The sequence below is a fragment of the Ambystoma mexicanum genome, chromosome 11, assembly GCF_040938575.1.
Source record: "Ambystoma mexicanum isolate Mex_15411 chromosome 11, UKY_AmexF1_1, whole genome shotgun sequence".
Lineage (NCBI taxonomy): Eukaryota > Metazoa > Chordata > Amphibia > Caudata > Ambystomatidae > Ambystoma > Ambystoma mexicanum.
The window spans coordinates 841,364,350-841,382,051 of NC_090934.1; the positions used below are offsets into that span (position 1 = coordinate 841,364,350).

Consider the following 17,702-nt stretch of genomic DNA (forward strand, 5'->3'; position numbering starts at 1 on the left):
CTCAGCTAGGATTCATTGTCTGAAGAAAGTTGGGTTTTGACGTTCACCTAAGACCTCCATCATTGAGTATTATTCTGACTAATTGTCTGTCTTTGGGCGCACCTTTACATGTGGCACCAGAGGATGGTGTTCTAGGGTTTTTCTGACTATCTGCGACTCCTTGCTGTGTCCCCTTGGACAGCGAGGGTGGTCTGTGGATATCAGATATAATGCACAGTTGGGAAGAGAGGTTGGCAAGTACCCACTTGCTGGAAGCCCTGCCCCGTCCCCGCAGGCAACCCGACTGGGCATGGAGGGGAGCTGGCAGATAGAGGGGACTAGACGCCAACGGCCTTTACAGGATCCATAGATGATCATTCTCAGACACCCTCAAAATGGGTCTCATACAACCTCATTTGAAAACAACAAGCCTAGATGCAGATGACCTGGCCAACTACAGGCCCAGTAGAAACCTCCTGTTTATTTGCAAAATCTTGGAAAAGGTAGTTGCTACACAACTCCTCACCAGAATCGAACAACTCCACCTCTGCCCAAAGTCTAATATCGAAACAGCCACCAACCAGGTGGTGGATGATGCTCTCCAAATCATGGATAAGGGTGACTCATGCCTCCTCATCCTCCTTCACCTCTCTGCTGCATTAAACACTGTTGACCACAGCACCCTTCTCTCCCTCTTTGCTGACAGGATGGGATTCTCTGGCACTGTCCTAAATTGGTTTGCCTCCTACCTCTCAGGCAGACACCAGGCTGTCCAGATGAACTTGTTCCATTCTAACCAACTCCAGGTCTTCTGTGAAGTCGGCCAAGGCTACATCCTCTCACCAATCCTTTTTAACCTTTAAATGGAGCCTAATATACCCAATACGCAGACGACACTAAGTTGTACATGAGCGTAAATAGCACGCAGGGCATCATTCATGTCTGAGATTACCTAGCCATTATCCAGTCGTGGATGTCGAGTGCCTACCTCAAATTAATCCCATCCAAGAGTGAATTTTTCCTCATCGGTCCGCCCACTAAAAAACAACTTGTCCAACAATGGCTCGATGTTATGCACCTAGAAGGAATTGATCCACATCTCTCAGACTCCGCAAAATCCTTAGGGTTCACCATTGACAGCAATCTGTCCTTTCAGAAACACATAGCCAAGAACCCCTGAATAGCCTGGCTCAGAATCTCTACTCTTGAAAAATTGAACCCTTCATCTTTCTGCAGGACTTCCGGTCCGTTGCAGGCCCTTGTTTTCTTGTACATCGATGGGGAAAAGGCTCCTCTGACAGGGCTTCCAGCTGCTCACTTGGCTCTCCTAAAAGCAGTCCACCACACTGCAGCATATCTTATTACGGGAGCACAAACATTTGACCGAATTATCCCCAACCTACGCAAACTACATTGGCTTCCACTCCAAGCCAGGATACTGTTCAAGACTGCATGTATCATCTACAAAGCAGTCCCGAGTAGCTCACCAGGGTACCAGGCAGCTAAGCTCCACATATCTCTTGGCACATGCTTCTCGCACAGCAAATCAACAAACCGGCTTGAATCACAACTCGTCCGCAAAGAGAGGACACGCAAAAAATCTTTTTGTGGTCATGCACCCACATTCTGGAACTCGATCCCCATGTCAGCTCAGAATGCCCCTATAATGTTTCAATTTAGCATATCTCTCAAAACTCGGCTCTTTCAACATCACCTGACCAAGGATTAATTCCAATGGATGCACATACCGGCACACAAACCTCACAGTACTGCTCTGCTATTGAAAGATGCCAGCCCAAATGCCAGCTACCCACACTCTGAACAGCGCTCTGCTGCTCTACAGCTAGGTCTGCACTTTAAACAATACAATAAAACAAATAAAAAAATTGTCTATGAAATGTGCATGCCAAAACTGGGAAGTTGCGTTTTTTGTGTGTTGTTCATTTATTCGAAATAGAGATGATAAAAGATTGAAAACGTTCCACAAGGGTTGAGGAAGACCATGCAGAGAAGAATCCCCTGCATATACAGGAAGACTGCTGTATTTTGATTTGTGTTAATGTTTGCTGGGGCCAACCTTGTGTTGTTGGGTAATGTAGAATAAAAGAGGTGTTTTATTTTGTTTTGGTAGAAGAAGTGAATTGTTGTTGTGTTGTGGACCAGGAAAAGGGGTACGAAGCATGAGCAGCGTTTTTGGTGCTGCTCAGCTGCTAAAGAGAAGGACTGTGTGTTATAGGGGACTTGGTCTCAGAGAGAGACGTTGGTGTGGTAATATTGGGGAAACTATTGAGGGGAGGAGTTTGTAAAAGAGTGAGAAAAAATGTGAGTGAGGGTTGAAGCAGTGTTTATTGATTATTGTGTTTTATATTGCTTTCATGGCAGATGCTCCCATTGTTGCATTTTGTTATTCACTCCCCTGATATAAAACTAAGATCATGAAATACCACATTGAGTCGGTTAAAAATATGGCTGGCAAGATGTTTATGCCATGGCTTCAGGACTGCACTCATTTGAAGACGATGTTGCAACACATGTGCACATATTTACATGCCATGCACAGAGGAAAACAATTACAGAACAGATTGAGCTATTGGAGCTGTGGAAACTGTTTGAGGAAGAGGAGGTGGAGCCAAGGAAAAAAGAATTGATGCTTAACCAGCACGATGAAGCGGGCACACAGCCCACAGCTCCTCCTACTCCTCTTCCCCAAACCAGTGACCCGTCCTTGACTGTATAGGGATTATATCCATTAAAGGTCACTGCTGAGTATTCCAACCCCATATATGCGCCCCCAGCATAAAGTGATGAAGATGGTATGCAAGGAAGGAAAGTGAGCAAGCAAAGGCCATTGCTATTACAGGAAGATTCTGATGTGCAGCGCAGGTAGAGTTGACCAAAGCAGATGAGGAGTATCAGAGAGACAAAGGCTTGCAGGGCAAAAAAGAACAGACAGCAATTATGTCAGATTAATGGATAGGAGGACAAATACTATTGAAACTTGATAGAAAGGGCATTGATGAATGTAAAGAGAAGGCGAGAGGAGCTAGAGACAAACATGAGGCAGAAAAGGAGAAGAGGTTGGAGAAAGAGAGAGAAAGGGAAAGATGAAGAGAGGAGAAGGAAAGAGAGAACAGACGTGAGGAAGACAGGGTAAGAGAAAAGAGACTGGAAAAGCAAGGAAGAAATAGAAAGACGACGAGATGAAGAGAGAGTAAAGAGAGCGGTTTAGAGAGACGTTGCAAGGAAGTTGATGACATCATTAGTAGACAGATATTCTTAGATAAGGGAGAAGAAGACGTTATGAGATGAAATAGTGACAGCTTATGCAGGAACAGAAGGTATAGTACCAGTGTAAGAGAGAGATGGGAAAATATCAGAAAGAAGAAGGCAGGGATGTAGTGGAAGAGGTAATGAGTGGGACGTATGGGAGACAAACACAGTTGGAAGAGGAAGAAGATGAGGAGAGCAGGGAAGAGTAAGCTGCATGAGCCCTGTCTATGAGCACATGTATAGGGTGAGAGGTAGCTTGGTCAATTTTGGAGGAACCGGCAATAGGGCCAGACCCTATTAAATACCCATGACTCCCGGGGGTGAGAAGCACAGAATGATAAACACCATATATAAACAGGCTAAGAGATTTACCAGGATGCAAGAAAGTTTGCATGACGGATGTACCAAGAAAGATAAAGAGTGTGACTGCACCTGCACACAGAGCTGGAATGACACAATTCCCATTATTACAGAAAGGTAGAGGACTAGCACAATATATGAAAATGATGCCACCACGCTTTCTGTGCCAGTTAACTTGTATAGGTTTAGTCACTGGTTCATTGGAACATAGTCATGTAGTGTGTCCAGAATGCGACACGTGTTTCAGTCGGTAGCCTTCTTCAAAGCTGGACAAGAACTGAGCATTCAATATCCTTCCAGTGTATAAATCAAATGAGCACAAAACAAATGACTAAATATTCACAGAGAAATAATATGTGTATTGTTGTAGGTTGAGCGTAGAGACAAAGATTGAGGGGGTTGGGTCAGGGTAGGAAGAGTTAGGTAGTATAAAGAGAGAGAAAACAAAAGGAGAGAAATAAAAAGTCATAAGTAAATACATATTTTCACATTGGGAGCAAAAAAGAAGAAAAAACCTTCATTCAATTACTGCATTTGATTTTTGCCACAAATATATACAATCAGCCAAGAGATGGTTGAGGTAACATACTACTAGTTCTGGTATTCCTCCTGGTGTATTGGTTAAGATTATTGAGAATACTATCATTCACGATCATTACTTTGTATTTCAGCATTCTGTAATAGCTTGCCATAGTCCTGCTTTTAGCCATACTAATAAAGTATATTCACTTTTCAGACGTTAATGTTGAGACTTACCCATCTGGGTTTTAAGGCTTTCCACTCATCGTGATTAGTAGAGTCAATATACTGGTGTACAATCACCATTGTGAATATTAAGAGAAATCAGGGAAGCCCCTCATAATTTGACGAAGCGCATATAATGTTGTATCTACACCTTTAATCGGTCCTGTACTTATGATGCAGCAATAAGCTCTTGAGTGATGTCAAGAAGTACTGTTGTGATGCTCCCCTGTCCAATGACACAAAGGTCGATGGTGAAGAAGAAATACAAAGACCCCAGATGAGTGTGATGACCAGAGCCAATCAGCAGCAAGAGCAAGAAGAAGTAGAGCGACTGAGTGCTATTTTTTCTGTCCCAAGAAGACTTTGCGAATTCCCCAAAGACTCTTTCGAAATACCCCCTTTCTTGTTTCTTTAAGACATTTTTTATGACAGTTTTCTTTTGAACAACATATATACTGATTTAGAAACACAAACACTTTTAGTTTTTAACTGCATTTTTCCGTTTATATTTATTTTGTATGCAGTAAAGAGACAGTTGCCCTGAAGCAAAACGCAGTTCTCAAAAAGTATCGAATATTTTCTTGTATTGCCTAGAAGAGCTCATCCATATAGATATATGAAGAAAGCAGATACATTGGCTATTATGATCGTAGCAACATTCTTCTCATTTTGTCTTTATTTTATTATTTGCATTGCAGTGAAAGAGCTTAGCACTAACATTATGGCACGGCCAGTATCCAGTGAGAATAGCTGAAGTATAGCCACTGAAAGAATGGCAAGTGCAATGACCCCTGAGGCACTCCCGGAAGCAAGCACACTAATTAAAAGATTAAAAAAATTGTGCAAGATGACCGAAACAAGTAATTTGATGATTCCCTCCATGTTACCAATAGCATGTGGTACAAACACATGAGCGAAGTGGGGAGAGAGAAGTCTGATGAGAGCTGTTTTGTGTTTTGCCTCATCCCGTACACCATGATGGCCTCTAGAGTTTTTATAGAAACAGAAGTACATGCAAACAGAGTACATTGATTGATACATCTTGCACTATGCATGACATGAGGACAATTCCAGGGCAAAAGAGCCACCATACAGTGGCTAATGAGGGCAGACTATCCACATGAAGATAGTTTCATAAAACAAATGCCCATGATGGTCAATGCTAAAACACAACATTGAAATACATACTGTCAGGCCCAAATAGGGGAGAGATTAGACTAGAAGACCATACATTGCTGCAGTGCGTTAATGCACAAGGGAAAGAAATACCTGGTTGCTGGAAAAGATGCCAGTTACAGATAAAAGGAAGTGTATTTAATGCTGAAGGGTGGGTCAATGGACTGATAGGCTGCAAAGCCCACACACTCCTAGCACAGCCTGAGGAGGTTGTGCCGAATGCAAATAAAGTGTGCCTCAAAGAATGGCCTCAATACTAAAAACTGCTCACCTGGGTAGCAGATGAGGGGGGATCAGTACCCGTAATACCAGTCAAAAATGCAACTCTGTGCTTCAGAAATAAGGGCTCAGTAAAAGTTGGAATGAAGACATGTTGCAGACACGTTTCTGATGTGCCTGACATGAAAGTAAGCACAGCTGTATTAATGGATCACTATTGGGCTTGTGGTTCAAAGGCATACTGCTCCATAGTGATAATAAGTGCATCAGGACTGATGGTGCCTCAGAGTGAGGTGCAGATTGGCGCGTTCCCCCTAAAGAGTAAAAACATTCTAAATAAAAGGTCTCTTGCCTTAAAATGCATCAAAAGGAACATCATTTCTCGATAAAATCAGTAGAAGCATATGAAGACATACCAGATTAACACAAATTGTTTGGTGAAACAGCAGTATATTTTACCTCCCACCTTGCTCCCGGCTTGCAAACAGCCATGAATGCAAAATGGTTACGGATAACTAGTTGGGAGATGTTGCAAACAATACATTCAATTATAAAAGGGTTTAATGCAATTAAAGAAGAGCTTAGAGCAGTGAGATTAATGACCCTTCAAAATAGGTATGTCCTTGATCTGGTAACGGCCATAGAGGGAGGCATTTGGGCTAAGATTGGCCCATCTTGCTATATGTACATTCAGCAAACGATGACTAGAATCGGATCCTTGCAGAGGCTATCACAGTCCTACAGGAACTGCACACCAAGATTATGTCAGAGGTGGAAGACATTGAAGATGACTGGTTTGATTACCTGTTTTCATGGGTACCCATCTGGTTGGCAACACATTCAAAATATTATTGCCCATACTGGTACTGGTCCTGACATCTATCTGTGTTCTGAAAATAACACTGAACTAATGTAAAAAAGTTAGCAAGAAGGCACTGGAAATTACCATAATAGTAAATGTAGATGCTTAAATACATAATACATGAGTGTACACAAACAGATGAACAACCCAGCAAGTACCCCTTAGATAGGCCTATTGGACCTGCAGGGACATTGTTTGAGTATCCTGTTGACCCCCACAATTACACTGAACATTGGGTAAATTGCAAAGCTGTTGGACATTGTTGCATCATGACCTATGATCCTGAAGAATACATAGCACAAGGAGACAGCTTGAGGGGGGTCAGCAAAGTTTAGCCATTTTCCTAATGCAGAGGCTGCAGCAGGTTTCAGAATTAGCAAGGTCTCAGAGCCCAGAATGCTGAATTTACCAAAAAACATGTATTCAAGAAACTTGTGCAGAGCCCAGACAGTAGGTCACGGCCAGAAAGCAAGGTCAGGAACAAGTATGGGAGTAATAGATGAAATGGAATGCAGGCACAAGATGGTGGTTCCCAGGACGGGAAGCGGTAGACTCCCAAGTTAATTAATTTTAATAAGAGCACAAACAGCCATTGATGTCCAGGTGCACCAGACCAGTAACCCAAAAGACTTCATGGAAAGTAACTGACTAGTATCCCAAGTGGCTACAAAGAACACAACATGCGTGTCAGAATTAGCTAAAACGTTAATAAATAGAAGAAAATCTACTATCAAACATGGTACCCTAACACATGATCTAGACATGTAGAATACTGCCTATTTAACACGAGCTAAACACAGAGAAGACACCTGCAGAACTCTTGCAGTACACTCAGACACCAGACAGCACACAAGGCCAAGTACAAAGGGATGGGAAGGCCTCATCACCTCGGGATGACCAGGAGTTTTCTTTAATTGGAATGATGGCAGACTACGGAATTCTCTTCCCCCGCGTGCGTCTCGCTCATATCTTGACTTCTCGTCAAAGTGTCCAAGGTTGGTTAACTAGGCGCCAACCAATGTCAATTCCCCATGTCACACCACCTATGAAGGACAATGCCAACCTATTAGCTGGCCCTGTAATGATGTAATGATGTAGTAGAAATAGTATCTATATTGGAATGGGTCCAGGCGGCACCATCAGATAGGCATAGATCAATAACGTCACTAACCCCTATGCATCCCTTATGTAGTTTGAGCTATTTACCAACCCAACCCAACTTCTCCGTAGGTTTTGCATAGTGAAAGTGTAATGCGATGTCATCGCTGATGTAGTAGGGGTGCAACATTCCCTTGCAATCATTGAAAATGGTGAGAGCTATGAGAATGAGATGCTTGTGTGCTGTCCCAGTTAAGATTCATTGTTTGAAGAATAAAGCTGGGTTTTGACGTGCTCCTGGGTCCCCCATCATTGAATATTATTCTGACTAACTGTGTGTTCCTGGGTGCACCTTTACAAGGATCAACACCCTTGAGCCCTCCTCATGTGCCTGGGAAATATGTGCACCACGCTACACATGGGCACCTATAGGCATGCACCAGTGTATGCAGATTTGTGCTATCTGCAGAACACTTGTGTCAGCCACACTCAAGAGCTCTAAAAATTGCTGGTACTTAACACACTGCACTTCAGTCTTAACCTCTTGATAATAGGTGGTGGGGCACTCCCTCATTATCCATTATGAATGGCCAACATTGCTCAAATGGTCCTCAGAGGTCTTAAGGATATACCAAATCTTTCCAAAATAGACACAACTGGAAAACCATCAACCTTGATCTACATGTCATTGCCATCTAAATGTCTATCTCTGGGCTTCGCAATTCTTTTAGAAAGAGACTGGTTACAAACTTTGTTCATGCTTGAGGGTATTGCATTCTACGCTCAGCTACAGGGATGACTGACTGAACTCTGTCCTTATCAAATTATTTTCTACACTCACTCACCCGTAGAGTTAGCACTACGTACAACTGGCACCTTCATGGAGGATAGCTCAGGGGAAAAGCGACAGGTCTGAGCGGCATGGGTTCAATTCATAGTTGCGTGCTTAGATGCTGGAGTCTGGCATGAAGCGGTTTATAAAAAAAACAATTAAATGTGTTCATATAAATGTATTTATGTCAGTAAAATATTGCATAGGTATGTTACATATGTAAATCATATTTGTATTCATTTCATACTAAATGTTTGTCTCGTTTTCTTAATATAGTTAGAAGGGGATGCAGGAAACATTGATTCCACGGTCACAGTCCACGGTTCTGCTCTCAAGGTAAATTATTTGTTCGAATTGATGGAAAACTATGAAAACAAACATTGATTAAGACAGTTAATTTGAGTCTTGTATACCAGAAATATTTTCTTTGTTGTGAAGTATTGACGTCATATGCCTACCTAATTTCTTCAGAGGCCAAAGTTTCCCCCCCGTTTTTGCAGGTTTTCCCATCCTATGCCTACTTCATATATTTGCCAGGCATTTCCAGCATAGACCTTTATAGTCACATCCTGCACTAGGTATTATCATTATCCGCCAGGTATTGCCAGCAAAGTGCAGTATACTCACAACATTCAGTATACCATTACTTTGACTGATATTCACAACATTGTATTGCCATCCTATGCTCAGGTATTCACATACATTCCAAATCTTTTCCTTTTAATGCCAAGCTACTCACACCATATGGCACCATTTACCCCACCAGTACGTGGGTGACGTTTGAGTCATTGCCACCATTGGTCGGATATTAGGATTATAGGCCCTGGTACGTCCATTTGCCAGATCCTGCCATTATTAGCCCAAGCACACATCTTTTCAGGCATTGCTTTCAAATACCTAGGTGTTCATACTATTTCACAGCCATTGCCATCATATGTCAATCTCATAGATGCATTGTACAGTGCACAGCTGTCGCTGGAATGGTGTCGAGCTCGGTTTATTTATTTATATAGCGCTGCAGCCCACGGGCATGAGAGCGCATTACATAAAGACAGGACAGGAGAATTCAAGGTGACGGGACAGTGGTGTTAACTGTTATTACTCGAGTTAATAGTGCACATTTTATTGACCTGGGAAGGATGATGGATTGAGTCCCTCATATTTTAATTGGACCTTGAGATCTGCATGCTCACCCCGTGTCTGAAGCGAGGGCTAAACTCGTTGAGCTATCTGTAAATACAAGTAAATTAGTAGAACCCAGAGCTTCACCCTGTTGCAACGAAACCATAGCTGTTCTCAGTAATTCATTGAGCAAAACAATTTTGTGTATATAGCCCAATTGCTTCTTGGCTTAGTCATGGCTGCATGCTGCCACTAAAACCAAAATAACATATTTAAATACCAAAATAGCAAATCCGCTCAGAAGTGCACAACGGGTCATTACCCTACTCGTGGGCATTGCAGGAAAGCCTATGTGGCTGGCTCCGCCCCAGCCCTAAATGCCTTTTAGAGATATTTGGAATGTTTGTAAATGTAATGTTTCAATAAAGGCCTGCAAGCTTCTAATTGTTGTAAAGAGATGTAGTCTGATTTAAGTTGCTTACTGTGCAGTGGCGGGGACACACACACACACTTTGTTTCCACTACCCATATGTACTTTAATTACTAACATTAATGTCTTACATTCCTGTGTTTAAAGTTTTAATGATCATAGTTTAGGATAATGGGGTGGGCAATCGGATGCCAGGGGTAGCACCTGCCACCCTAGGCCACTCCCTAGACTGTGATCTCTGGTATACGTTTGAAACCCGACTCTGCACCTTTACTGTGCTTCATCCGAGCTCCCTTATCTGCCAACCTTGAGAGCACTTGGAAACTAGCCAGAGCTAGTATAAGAGTATAAAAAATAAACACACACGCACACACTTAACAGAAACTGACTTGCTTCATGTTAGAACAAGAGTTTATGACTATGCTGTACATTTCATCCACGATAATATCCCGTGCTCTTTATGTTAAATGAATATTAAACAGTCTGATTCTGCACGTAGGCGCCATGACACTTGCACAGTGTGTGCTTTCAGAGGCCATCTCTAGCTTTGCTATTCTGCATTATGTGTATGTGTGACTGAGGCAATTGCATTTATCTCCCTGTGCCCCGGGTCTCTTGTCCACCTGCAATCAAGCGAGAGCAAATCAAAAGTCAATTATAGAACTTATAAATCGTTTGCTTCGAAAGGCATGTGCTGACCACTTGCCAATGATATTGAGGGTATTTTTTTTTTTTTATGTAAATGCTTCAGAAAGCTCGAAGGGCCTCATTACCAGCTGGGCGGTAATGGGATAATGTGGCAGTAACGGGAATTCCCACCACTTTCACCACTCTGCCAAAGGGTCACTAAAAATGAGCACTTATTCCTCCTGTGGAATAACTGTGGCAATCGCCAGCCATCTCGTAAGGGGGCCCAAAGTCAGGAGTGGTAGCCCCAAATGTACTGCAGCTGTTTTCTTCCTGAGTTGGATTTGTTTTGGAATCCTTCACACAATACTTAAATCCTACTAGGTTTCCAGGTGAATGTCTGCAAAGTGGGCGTTAAGGGGTACATTTTCCCCAGGAAGATAAATGTGGAGCGAGAACAAGCGACTCTGCGGTTTATCTGTGGAAGGTCTGTGTTATCGGGAATGCTGGAGCAGGCCAGAGAGAGGCCGCCTGCAAGCGATTAACCGCAGACAAATGCCCTCTTTTTCTGCTGGTTCTCCATCAGGACTGACGTTGTCTGAAACAAAATAAAGAAAAGGTCAAACCGGAAGATTATCCCTCAGTAATGTTTAAATAGAAACCACTGGTCTTTTTCCAGGGGTCCCACGAGCTCTTAAATAGTGTTAAAGCAAATACTCCTGTTCACAATCAATGAAGGAACAGTTCACTAACAGTCACATTAGCTACAGAGAAATACTTTATTCTTTAATGAATGTATCAAGGAGCTCATTCCGAGTTTGGTGGCAATTCTGCTGAATTACCACCAAAATCGCATGCTGTTACCGCCACTTGGTCCCGTGGGTTTGCCACCGGATTACAAGTGGTGGTAAGGCAGTGTCAATCCCCATTTGTGGACTCCATTGTTTTTTTTGGGGTGGAATTGCCAAGTAGTAATTCCGCCGTTTTTGCGAGGAAAATTAGAGTATTTACCTCCAGCATCATGTTGGAGATAAATCCTCCACTTGTAATTTGTTGGTGCAAAAACAATTGAGGTAATTTAATTATCACCAAAAAAGTTGACGCTACAGAAATTACTGCCATTTTTTTACTGCACCCCCAATCTCAGAATGACTCCAATGTGTTTTCCTTCTAATGTCTCACGGCCACCTGCTCTGGGCCATACAAACCATCTCACGTTCACCAGCTCTGATATCTCAAGCCTGACATCTGGGGCCACCTTTTAACACAAGCATACCCACTTTACTAGACCCAGATACACTACCTTCCTAACATAATCTTCCCAAAAAGGCAAAACAGTTGCACAATCTATCTCCTATCGCCTGAGGCTGCTGAGAATGCTCTCCTCTTTTCTTTTGTTCTCTGTCAGGATTTCCCATATCCATGCAGACATCACATCTTGGCTCGTCTACTGCACTGAAGTCTATGCCGGGCTCTGTCCGTCTACTGCATTCGCGTCTATGCCGGGTTATCTGCATAGTACATTGCATTAAGCATGCTTTGCCTGGAAAACAATGGTTTCTGGTAAAACAACACACCAGTTTCAAGATCCCATGCTTGATCCACAAAGCCATCCAAGGCCAGGTGCCCCATTACCTGACCAAATACCTAGCATCCGATGAAACGTCTCAGCCCGGCATCCGATGAAACGTCTCGGGCTGGCATCCGATGAAACGTCTCGGGCCGGCATCCAATGAAACGTCTCGGGCCGGCACCATAACCTGCTGGTTTTGGAGCCGGAATATGTGCTTTATGTGGGTAGATATCCCAGTGTACTCCAAAGACCCCCGGCCGGCCCATAGAGCCGAGGTTTGCTCCGAAAGTACTTTAAGACAAGATAGCTGCACCCTTGAGATGGATGGGGGTGCAGATTTATCACTCCAACACCAATCAATAAGGACAACTCAATGGTTTGGCAAAGGGAGTCTATTTAATGACAAGTAAACAAAACAGGGAGTCATGGAAATCAGCAGTGATGCGATTGTCCTTCTCGCTTCAACTCCAATGAGCTTCATAAAAATCATAGCATTTATACTGAAAACTCATCATAATTGACGTATAACACTCAAAAGTTAGTATGCAATTCTATTGGTTAGGAAAAGTTAACTTTGATAAAGGGACTATATCTGTATATGGTAACGGAGTGAGGGGATTGGGTAAACACTGTCAGGTGGGCGTCTAAGCCCTTCCTTCAAGGTTGACTACGGTAGATGTCACTAAAAGTACAACGTCCCATTGGTTCTACTAACTATAGTACCCTAGATTATTTGGTCTATTGTGATTGGGTTGGCACCACCCCATGCATAAATTTCCACTTTGCTTAGCAGCACGCAGAATAGTCAGCCACGTGCAGGGTGCCCCCTTGTTACCTGGCCTTTCTCCAATTAAGGTTACAATCAATCATCACTTCAACAACTATGTGTCAATTATGTTACTGTGGTTGGCCTCAAAACTGCAGTTTCTGTCTGGGGAAGTTCCGATATCTGTGCCTAGGCGGATGCCAAGCGTAGGTGTGAACTCGTGCTTCTCCTCGCTCGGATGGTCACGTGCTTCCTACACCGTGAATTTGTCTAGTTTCTCTCAATTTGTGCATTTGATTCTTATTCAGCTTGCCACCTGCCTATGCCTCCTTATCTTGACCTTTCAGAGACAGGATATTCTGTTCTTAAGTTTCAATTATATGTAGCTACTGTTTGTTCCTTCTATTGGTATCTCCTGGCACGAGTTGCATCTGCCGAGTTTCGATTCAGCCGTCTCTTCTCGTTTTGCTAGAATATATATCTCTGCTCATTCAGCCTTTAGTAACCTAGGTTGATTCTGCTTCGTTTGCAAAGTGGAGTTACAGTTATAATACTGTGCTTCATTTTGAGGTAGATTATGTATAATGGCGCTTGCCGCACTATTCTTCTATTTAGCATAGCAAGCCACATCGTTTTCTTCGCTTTCTTGCGGTTCCAAGCCTATGTACAGGTGTTATCTGTTTGAATATCTTCATCCTGTTTACAGCTTAAGCTTCTTTGTATTTCAACATCGTTCTCCCCTTTTAGGTTCACGATATCGTTATTCATGGCGTTACGTCTCTGGGTGTCATTATCGGGTTGCCATGTCTTCTACTTGTACGTCAGTCCGGGTCCTCGTGATGTCACCATTCGTCTTCCATTAAGACCTTTTGGTTTCTTCCAGGACTGTACTTAGGCGATCTTCATTTCGTCTCATTTGCTGGTAAGGTTTCCTTAATGGATACCTTACTGTCCATGGTTTTCTTGGTATCGGTACTTCACTAGGTGTTGCTCTCTTAATAGGGACTTGGCAGAGCCCTACTGTGGCTCTCTGCTGATTTATCTGCTCATCATAAGTCACATATTTTGGTGTGAACGTTCCTGGTACTTCAAAATGGGCGACTGGAGTGCAGACTGTATTTGGGACCTCCTCTACACTCCCCCCTCTGGGCGATTCATCGACCCCTTTCACCTCCATCTTTGGATTCAACTTACTCGATTCTTCTGTATTTATCTTCACTCCATCGTCTGGGTTCATTCCTTCTTCATCTTCGGGGTCTGTACATGATGGTTTGAAGAAGTGTCTCTTTGGAGTCCATGTTTTTATTACTCCTTTCAGGCTTCCTGCTGTACTTACATGTTTGTCGTTATTCCGTGTCATTAGTTGGCATTGTCCATTTGGGCTACAGTAAACCCATCTTCCCACATAATGTCTGTGCTTCCTGGGATAGAGAAACTTTGTTCCTTCTGGTGCGTGAATATTGGTCTTCACAAAGTCTCTTATTTCTTCATCAGTCAGGTCTTTGGGCTTCCATCCTGGCTTGACATCAATTATAATCTTCATCCCTATGGCTTTCTTCGCAGTCTTCTGGCATTGCAAGATTATTATCTTGATAACACAAAATCCTAGCAATATTATCACTAACAGGGCTCCAAGAACTTGAATGCATCTGCCATCCATGGTGGGACCCATGAAAACAGCGATCCAAACCAGCTGTCATCATCAACTTCATCAGTTTCATAGATCATCTGGTTCTGCAGGTTTTCAGCATACCCATGGCCTCTGTTAATGTTCCATTCTCCTCATCATGAGATGGTATAAATGTGCAATATGATTCTCTGATTTTTGCACAGACTCCTCCATCCATGGCTGTGATATTGTCAAGGGCATATCTGTTCTGAAGAGTCATCAGTCGGATGGCTCTCAGCTCTTCCTTGGTCGCATTGAATCCTTTTATGGTTGTGTTGATCGTCTGCAGTAATAAAAATCGTTGTGAACACTGATGAGGTGAGGCTGAGCAGCCTGTGTTCATATGGGATTGTATGAAAGGCTTCTTCCGATTTAGCAGAAAAGTAATTCTCTCTCTTCATGTGAGCTATCAGTTCCACATATCTCTTCTTCCTCAGGTGAGCATATGCTTACGGGAAACTGTCAATATTCAGGTCACTTTTCAGGATCACTAATGCTGGAACGTGGACATTCACTATTGTGCATATACCTCCCCAGTCTCTTGGCAGTCTGATGTATGCCTTGGATCCGCATGCCCAATAATGATCCATAATTACTGCTGTTCCATGCACCATTCCTGGAGCGTCAAAAGCTCGTCCACAGTTCTTATTCTCTCCCATCTTTCTAGTGCCATTATTCCTGAAGCAGAATTGTGGGCTTTCTAGTGGCACTATCTGCAAGGGTCTTCCTTCGACCCATGTCAATAGTTTTGCAAGTTTCGGCCACAATGGCTTGCAGCCATTCTGCACGATGTCAACAGTTTCTTTGTAGAGTCCAGTGATCACCCAGGCTCTGCTAATCATCACTCCTTTTTCCCACCCATCTGGTGAAAGCTCTGTTCCCCAAAATCCGCATTTGAGCTCTATTCTTCCACTTTCGAGCTTCCTCTGGAGTTTTTCCTTGGACATTTAGTCTCGGGTTCACTTCCCATCTTATTCCTGCTCCTTTAACTCCAGGCTTCTCGTACCTGATCACATGATTCCTAGTATGAGCTCAGTTTCTTGTCTTAATGTCTTGAACATAATCATCTTCATCGGGATAGGCTGTTTCAGTTGCCCATATTAATGAGGCATCACTACCCATGAAATGGCCTCTGGTCTTGCACATTGCTACGTGTGACAGACAACGTGCTGTTTGGACACTTATTTCTACAGCTACAAAGATCTTGGATTTCCCCTGCTGTATGGTAGGAGTGCACAAACAAAGCATTCCCCTTCTGAATGTCATCTTCCAACTTCTTTCATATGCTGGTACCAAATGTTGTTTCCCAAATGTGCTGTGCTGTCCGGGTAATCGCTTAGTTCGTTGTCATCTCCATGCATGCTTCTCTTGATTCTTAGTGTTCTGTAGTTTGCTATGACTACATCCCTAAATGCATCTGTATGGCTCTTTCTTGCTGGAGGATTCTCAGGTATCCTGGTCCATGGTGCAGGCTTCCTCATCTGCGCCATTTGAGTGGATAAGAATTTGGCAGCTCTTTCCCTCTCTTCATACATCTTTTCCTGTCGGGCTAGAACTTTTTGTATCCTTTCTGGCATTGGTCTAATATATGGTTTTACTGTGGAACTGGTACTTGTCCCCTGTGTTGGAACATATATGTTTGTTACTACTGTATCTGGGGTTTTATTCTTCAATTCCTCTACTCTTTTTATTTCTCTGGCTAATGATGGCCATACTGCATCTACTATTAGTTGTGCTTGTGAGATCTTCCTTGAGTTTTTCTTTGTCTCCATCAGTGTTGTCTCGGGTGTTTATCATTATCATTTCTGTTGGTTTCTTTTCCGATTCCTCTTGTCTTTCCACAATGTCTGTTGTGGAGTTTCTTATGACAAGCAGTCTCTTCTTTTCTACTATTTTGGCTTGTGGTTCTGCAGTCATTGACAAGTTTTGTGTGCATTCAGTGTTTGCATGCGTGTGGTTGTCAGTAGCCTTTCTTTATTCATTCTTTGCCAACCCTGTCTCGACTTTTCTCTTTGCTTGTTACCACAAGTGTGTGTGTATCATTGCTAATCACATCCATTTCATGTTCATTCACTCCACCATCAGATCCTCTAGGGACTGGAATGACTATGTAAGGTCTGGGTGCTTTTGTGGGTTTCATGCTTGCATCATTAGGTGGGTGCACTGGAATTGGAATGCGTTGTGCACCAATAAAAATGCAGTTCTGATCGTTAATGACAGTAAAACAATGATGAATATGATACATAAATACATTATGCCCCTGTATGTCAGGCGGCAGCATTTACTTCCAGAGAAGCGTGGTTGTCTCTCCTCCTGCAGTAGAACCAGATTGCTGCTCTGGACCCCCATTTCGATCATTCTCCAAATGTCAATGTTTTATTGTATTCCTTTACACAATATTGTCTTTCGAGTTCTGGGTTCAAGAGTGTCAGGAGCTCGCAGAGTGGCTGCCCTCTTGCGGGTGATGAATAGTCTCTTATTTCAGGATACAGTTCCTTTGCTAGACTATGGAAAATATCAAATTAAATAACACTTCAGTAAGTCCTTTCACTGTGCATGTTCAAAGTAGGTAAGCTCCCAGTCCACTCCTCGGATTTGCTTCAGTCCTGAGGACATATTATATTATGATCAGTATGAAGAAATAAGGACAAAATAACAACAAATGCACTAAGTGAAGTGCTTGACACTGCTTCCTTGATCTGTCCCTCGGCAGAAGGCTTTTAGAATCTCCTCAGATGATTCTGCTGATGGTTCGAGAGTTCTACGTGGAGCACAATTCCATGCAAGAGCATGCCCATCTGTGCAACATTAGCTGGATCTCTGATGAATGTGAGGACGTCAACATCGATCGGTCTCCCCACTAGTTCCGGAAAGTCAGTGACTAGTTGAAAAAGGACATTGTGAGCAAATCTGCTGTCTTCTAGTGACAGGGACATCCGTCCTGTCTTGCTGAAGTTCTGGATTATATGTTCTTT

The 17,702-nt window shown here is 42.9% G+C and overlaps 1 protein-coding gene across 1 annotated transcript in view; it reads left to right on the plus strand.

The window, feature by feature from the left end:
- Positions 1-17,702, plus strand: part of LOC138504783 (circularly permutated Ras protein 1-like) — a 792,342-nt gene that overhangs the window by 655,587 nt on the left and 119,053 nt on the right. Inside the window, exon 16 of the mRNA XM_069625266.1 lies at positions 8,817-8,876. Coding sequence (XP_069481367.1) covers positions 8,817-8,876 — 60 coding nt within the window. The remainder of the gene's footprint in view (positions 1-8,816; positions 8,877-17,702) is intronic.